The 7,394-nt window shown below is 47.5% G+C and overlaps 1 protein-coding gene across 1 annotated transcript; it reads left to right on the plus strand.

Annotated features, from left to right (window-relative positions):
* Window positions 1–3,730: 3,730 nt before the first annotated feature.
* Chrac1 (chromatin accessibility complex 1) lies at window positions 3,731–7,394 on the plus strand. Its single transcript, NM_053068.3, has 3 exons — window positions 3,731–3,902; window positions 6,152–6,278; window positions 6,843–7,394. Exons 1-3 carry the CDS (start codon window positions 3,756–3,758, stop codon window positions 6,956–6,958), a joined length of 390 nt encoding a protein of 129 aa, NP_444298.1. The 5' UTR covers window positions 3,731–3,755; the 3' UTR covers window positions 6,959–7,394.

Consider the following 7,394-nt stretch of genomic DNA (forward strand, 5'->3'; position numbering starts at 1 on the left):
GCCCACCCTCGGCTCCTTCAAAGACCGGAAATGCCTGTTGTATTTTCCTTTGTTCCTCTCTGGGAATGAATGAGTCTGCGCACTGCCTCTCTGCGCACTGCCTCTCTGCGCATCTCTCTGCGCATTGCTGACGCACTACGCAGGGCGGGGACTCCGCATAGGGCGGACCTTGAAGCCGACTGCCCTGAGGCCAATCAGCAAACTGGCCTTCGCCAGCCGCTTTTGGCTTTTTTCTTGACCAATTAGCTGGCTGGTAATGGGCTGCTTCTTCCTCCCAGTCTGTTTCCTCAGAGGAGGATTCTTCACCTGCTTCAGAGCTACTAAGAGCTGGCTTCCTGAGCCCATCCAGCGATGAGCACAGGCTCCTTTTCCTAGAGACCTCCGCTAATTGATCTTTCTTCTTTTCCCTTTTTCCTCTTTTTCTTCTAATCTCTCTCCAGGTATTCCTACCTAACCTTAACTTTTCCTCGGGTTCAAGACCCTTGGAAAGGCCTGTATACTTATTTTGTGTACCATATTTCCTCTTTGTTCCTACTCTCTCTCCCCACTTTACTTCTGATAGCTTGTCCTGAATTTCATCTAGAATCCTCCCTGCCTTAACCACTTGATAACATGTGAAAAGGAACAAAAGGGCTTCTAACACTAGAAAAAATTCAAGGCCAAACATTTTCCACTTTACTTCTGATAGACTGTCTTGAATTTCGTTAGAAAGTTCAAGATCAGACTTACCTCGTAAAGCTGTACTCACTGGTACTCTCGTTCCCCAGCTGAAAAGTTCTGAATTCATACAGTTGAATCCTTCTTAACAGTCTGCTTTACGGGAACCTTTATTACCGCGACCCGCAGTTCTGGTTCTGGAATGAGGGATCTTCCTTGCGCCAGTCCCGAGTTTTTTCTCGTCCCGGAATTCGGCACCAATTGTTATTAGAGGCGTTCTCACGACCGGCCAGGAAGAACACCACAGACCAGAATCTTCTGCGGCAAAGCTTTATTTCTTACATCTTCAGGAGCCAGGGTGCAGGAAGCAAGAGAGCAAGAAGCAAGAGAGAGAGAAAACGAAACCCCGTCCCTCTTAAGGAGCATTCTCCTTCGCCTCGGACGTGTCACTCCCTGATTGGCTGCAGCCCATCGGCCGAGTTGACGTCACGGGGAAGGCAGAGCACAAGTAGTCATAAGATACCCTTGGCACATGCGCAGATTATTTGTTTACCACTTAGAACACAGCTGTCAGCGCCATCTTGTAACGGCGAATGTGGGCGCGGCTCCCAACATTCCCTCATCCCTGCTCTTTGGGAATTCTCATTTCTCTGAACTCTCTAGACATCTTCCTGATTCCATCTCCTCCCGTCCTGAATCCAAACCCACTCAAAACAAACTGTACAAAAACAATCAGTTAAAGAGACAAGCCAAAACAAAAACCCTTGAGGGGCAATTGCACAGCATTTCTTTAGTTTTCTGGCCATGTCCTGTGCTTGCTGCTGGTTAAAATTTAATTTATAAGGTACCAGGTGGTGATAGGGTCAATGTCACATGCCTTTTAATCCCAGTCTTCAGGAGACAGAGGCAGGTGGATCTCCGTGAGTTCAACACCCGCCTGGTCTAGAGCTAGTTCCAGGACAGCCAAGGCTATGTGAAGAAACCCTGTCTTAGAAAACAACAAAAAAGAAAGAAGACAGATTGCAAAATAGGGAAACTTTATTCAAAGCAAAGCAATACAGATTAGGAGTGTGTGGTCAAGAAAACAGTGGGTCACATCAGTGAAGATACTCAGGGGCCTCACATTATTATTGCCCTAGCTTCAGAGATCTGAAGGGAGGGGAGCTAGTTACTAAGGGGGTATAGTTTGGGTGATTCACTATTTTGACAGATTACAACTTTTCTACCTTACATGCCCTCCAATAATGTTTGATTTTTAACTGCATGCACACCCAGTTGCAACTAGGCAATAAGATGGTAAAATGGGTTTTCCTAAGAGTTCACTTTAAGGACAGTTTGCTTTATTATGCATGCACTCCAAACTAGTTCTGGCTGGCCTCCTTCTCCTTTCATTACTAGAACACAACCAAATAGAATCTAAGTTTATACCAACTAAGTGGAGGAGAAACATTCCAGTGTTCAGAGCGGTGTGTGTTTGTGTGCCAATCCTCCCGTGCATGATGGGGAGAGTGGTACCATAGGCTATTAGTGGCATTGTTCAGAAGTGTGCACAGCCCAAGCCTAGTGGCATCCTAGCTTCCTAAAACAGTCCTATGCTTGTCTGCCTCACTTGGGTGAAAGGAAGCATGTGAAAGGCAGGCAAAACTCATCTTGTCTAACGGCTTTCCTTTGCTGCAGATCTGAGAACAAACATCACTTCTCAGAGGCCAGCTTACCAGTTATGACACTTCCCACTGGAAATGGTATTCTTTCCCCAGACATCTGGGTGAACATAGCCTTATTGAGAGCACGCAGCTAGCTTGCTCACCAACTGTGCCTTCGTGCCTGACACTAACACTGGATATAAGTTCTACATCTATGGTCTCAAACAACCTGGGATACAAAGTATTCAGGAAAAAAAACAAAACAAAACAAAACAAAACCCATCCCTGCTGACTGGACATGTAGAAATCTCTCATCATTGTTCCCTAACAGTCCAGCAACTACTCATATGGCATTCACGAAGCACTTAATCAAGAAGACATGGGTATTGTATGAGAATGTGCCTAGGCGTTATGCAGTTGTCGTCTTTTGTATTTAAGACTTTTCTGTCGGGCGTGGTGGCGCACACACTCCGGAGGCAGAGGCAGGGGGATTTCTGAGTTCGAGGCCAGCCTGGTCTACAAAGTGAGTTCCAGGACAGTCAGGGCCATACAGAGAAACCCTGTCTCAAAAAACCACACACACACACACAAAAAAAAAAAAAAAAAAAAAAAAAAGACTTTTCAGCATGTACAATTTCAGTATGTGTGGGGATCTTAGAACCAATCCCCCAATAGATACTGAGGGACAGTTGTATCTTATGTTTATTGGACTAGGATATACTACGGTAATGACGACACTAAAACCAAACATGATCCAATCTATAAAACCCTGCCGATTTAGTTCCTCCAACTATATTTAGTGCCATCTTAGGAGTTTTTGTTCTCTTCAGACCACATCAACTTTACTCTCCCAAGTTTACTCCACAGCTCATCTAAGCAAAAGTCCACGGTCTCACGGTTTCATCTGCCGTGGAGTCCCACTTTCTGATATTCTTGGACGCTCCCTCCAGACCACTTGATAGGATGTTTCTAATAGTCTTCATTCTAAAGTCATGGCCCATCTTCTTCAACAAGACCTTGTGTGGCCAGGCTGGCTAGAACTCTTGGTGATCCTTTTGGCATTGTGGTGGGATTACAGAAGACTCTAGGACCATTCAGTTCACCTGTCTGCTTAGCAGGCTAATCCCCATACGCCTCAAGAAAGACATGGGTAGTGGCCGCCTTTCCTCCCTATTCCTCTGGCCAAACTGTTGCCATGGTTCGTTTGATTCCCTCCAGAACATGACCTCCTAAGACATCTCTCCAGTTTTTGAAAGGACAAATCTGTGCAGCTCGGGACTGCCCGAGCAAGCACTCGGACGCCTGAGAGCGCTTCTTCCGGGAGACTGCCCCGGCGTTTCCGAGAGGGATTTTCCCGGGCGCCGGCTCCCAGGCTTTCGGGCCACCGCGCTCCACAGCGTCTGCGCAGGCGCGGCCGCGCGAAGCATCACGGGCCGCCCGGGACGGACGCGGAAGATGGCGGACGCGGCCGTGGGGAAGGAAAAGTGCGGGGACCAGCGGCTCGTGTCATTGCCCCTGTCCCGCATCCGAGTCATCATGAAGAGCTCTCCCGAGGTGTCGAGCATCAACCAGGAGGCGCTGGTGCTCACGGCCAAGGCCACGGTGAGCGGCCGGCGGGGCGACGAGAGGGGCGGGCGCGGGCACCAACCGCCCCTCGGGCTCCGCACACACGCGCCTTGGCCTTTGGCTGCCCTGCGGGGGCCGCGCGGCGCCTCTTTCTCTTGCGTCTGCGCGCTACACACCTCCTCCTCCCCTCCCGCGGGCTCAGCTCCGCCCACTGCGCCGCTTTCGCTCTGCAGGATCGTCTGGCTCCCAGCGTCCTCTGCGCCCCGCCTCCCGCGTCACTCCCCGCTGGGCCTCGCGCACGCGTAGTTAAGGGTTCGGCTGCGTGCGCGAGTTGAGGCGGGTCTATGTCGTGCGGGAGGTCGGGCTGACTCTGACTTCCCCCAGGAAGATGCGGGAAGGTTCTCCAAGCTTCCAGGACGGCTTGCAAGGCTGTCTAGGGCTCTTCAGCCCTCAGGACTCTGGAGGTAGTCAGAGTTTACGCAGACATCCGCTGTCACAAGTTAAATTATAACCGCATAGTCCCCTCCCAACACACATCGCTTTGTCTTCTTATTTTGTTCTATATTTCCAGCCATCTCTCAGTATGTTTTCCCTATCCTGGAGCTCTGTAAACCACCAGAATTACCTTGAACTCGAAAGAGATCTGCTTGTCTCAGCCTACCAAGTGTTGCTGGGGTTTAAGGCTTGTGCCACCACACCCTGCCACCTTGGTCTTGGCCCTTCTGAGTACGGCGATTAAAATTTCCTGACCCCACTCCTGGTTTAAAGTTTGGTTTCGATAGTGGTAGGCCGGGAACCTTATTGTTCTGAGACCCAGCCATGACTATTGGCTCTACCTTCTTTTCCAGCCTCTGCTTCTAGAACTTCATTCAGTGCGTGGCATTTTTTTTTTTTTTTTTTTTTTTTTACAATATTTTGGACTAGGGACAAAGGTACAAATCTTGTGACTGCAATAGAGTCAACCTTAAGTAGATCCTGATAAAATAACAATAGTTCCCCAGTATCTTTGGATTGGTCCTCCAAAGCCAAATACAAATCTTAGGATAACAAGCCCCTTTTAGACAGTGGTGTATATTTACATGTAAACTATACATGTCTCATTTCTAAATCATCTTAAGATCATGGTGGTGGCTGGGCAATGGTGGCGCATGACTTTGATCCCAGCACTTGGGAGGCAGAGGCAGGCGGATTTCTGAGTTCAAGGCCAGCCTGGTCTACAGAGTGAGTTCCAGGACAGCCAGGGCTACACAGAGAAACCCTGTCTCAAAAAAAAAAAAAAAAAAAAAAAAAAAAAACAACAACAACAACAACAAAAAAGTAGAACCTATTTAAAAACAAAAAACAAAAAAAAAGGAAAAGATCATGGTGGTCTTCCTCTTATTTCTGTGTGGTGCTAGGATTCACATTTTTTTTGTAAGCTTCATTCTAGTGTTAAGGACCTAATCACTATGCAGACAGTTCTCTGATCACGTACTAGCTGAGATAATACTGAACCCTGGGGAAGGTTCAGTTTTTATTTCTGAGCATTGGGCTCTTGTCAGTTCTGTACCTAGAAGGTATTTGGGCAAAATGAGATGTCATTTTTCAGTCTGAGGTTTTTGATTTTTATTATAGTTATGAGAAAACAAGGGACTGAAATAGACACAGACGCCTGGCACCTTATGTCTGTAATATAGTCCTTTGCAAGCCAGATGTAATTTGGTTGATTGGTTTTCATTTTTCAAGACATAGTTTCTCTGTGTAGATCTGGGTGTCCTGGAACTCTGTAGACCAGGTTAGCCTTTAACTCAGATAGGTCTGCCTCTGCCTCCCAAGTGCTGGGATTAAAGGCATGCACCACCACTGCCTGGCCTTTTACTCCATTTTGTGTAGGCTGGTAACACCCCACCCCTTCCTCCCTTTTAGACAGCAGCTCATTTAGCTCAGACTGGCCTTGAACTTGATATATAGCCATAGCTGCCCTTGCTTCCCTGTGCCTCCTACCTCCACCTGAGTGTTGATATGATAGGTATGGATCACAGCACTCCCTGAAACCACTTGTAAATATTTTTGATACCCCTGTAATCATTTGTAAATATTTATGTTATACACCTAAGCTCAGCTGGGAACTAACTGCCTGCTGCTTCCTTTCTGGTCTTATGTTTCTGTCTCTTGTAAACTGATTTCCTGTCATTTGAATCGAGGAACCAAGATAATCTGAAGTATTAATGGAGTGTTAAGCTTATAAAATGTGCGGTGGGTTTTTGACCGAGCCCTCTCGTTTGATTTTCTTTGTGTTGGTTTAGGAGCTCTTTGTTCAGTACCTAGCCACCTGTTCCTACAGACACGGAAGTGGCAAAGCCAAGAAAGCACTGACGTACAGCGACTTAGCCAGCACTGCAGAGGACTCGGAGACACTTCAGTTTCTCGCAGGTACTTAACCTTTGGGGCATTCTGTTAAAAAAAAAAACAAACAAAAACAAAAACAAACAAACCTTGTAGTGTGAGCTCTTCTTCCCTTTGTTCTGCTTGGTGCCTCAGTTTACCCTGATCTGGCACAGGGAGATATTACTAGCCTTCTCCATTTGAGCCCACCAAGAAGCCAACAGTATGCAGGTGCTTCCCTGGCCAAGCCGACTCACTTAGAGCTTGTCCTGTACCCCCAGCACCCCTAGACAGAGCATGCACGCAGCCATGGAGCAGGCTCTGGCTAGAAAGAGCTTCAGTCTAGCCCAGGGGCCAGCTCAGCCTCCCTCAGCTAGCTTGGACAGTGCTGTTCACAAAACGTGTTTACCAGCTGTGGAATGTGAACGATTTTGTAAGCATGCGCCAGGAAACTGCCTGTTTCTGTGACTCTTCACCTAGAATCATACCTGGATTTCATCTGCTTTAGAAGGTGTTCTAGAGTTAAAGGTGGAAATGATACATTTTGAAACTTGAATCATTGTAGTCATAGTTCACCATAACCAATTATTGACAATGTTTTCCGCTTTTAAGATATATTACCAAAGAAGATTTTAGCTAGTAAGTACCTGAAAATGCTCAAAGAGAAGAGGGAAGAGGAGGAGGACAATGAGGACGATGGAAGCGACCTTGGTGAAGCCCTGGCTTAGGCCAGCAAGAAGAGCTCTCATCCTGTCCTGTGAGCACATGCAAGGACAGACTAACAGCTGCGAAGTGAAGGGCACTGCAACTTTGTCTCAGACTTGCAACTTGTTGCATTCCCTCTTGCAGTGGAAAGGACTGGACAGCAGCAGCCTCCTCTACAGGCCCTTCAGCCATCTCCTCTCTCCCACTGGGAGAGTCCTGGGCAGATGGCACTGCTCTGGCTTTGGGTACAGTAGCACACACCACTGAACCTCACATTGAACTTGCAGGGCAGACCTGGGAAGCTCCCTGGCAGCTGTGTAGTCGCGTGGACACACTGTTCTCACAGACTACATGCATACTGTGCTACCTTTGATGTTCGCTTTCTAAAAAAAGGACTATGCAGTTTTATTGTACAGGAATTTGCTTTCCTCTTTCCATTAAAGGTCTGTATTGTACAGT

Source organism: Mus musculus, chromosome 15, assembly GCF_000001635.26.
Source record: "Mus musculus strain C57BL/6J chromosome 15, GRCm38.p6 C57BL/6J".
NCBI lineage: Eukaryota > Metazoa > Chordata > Mammalia > Rodentia > Muridae > Mus > Mus musculus.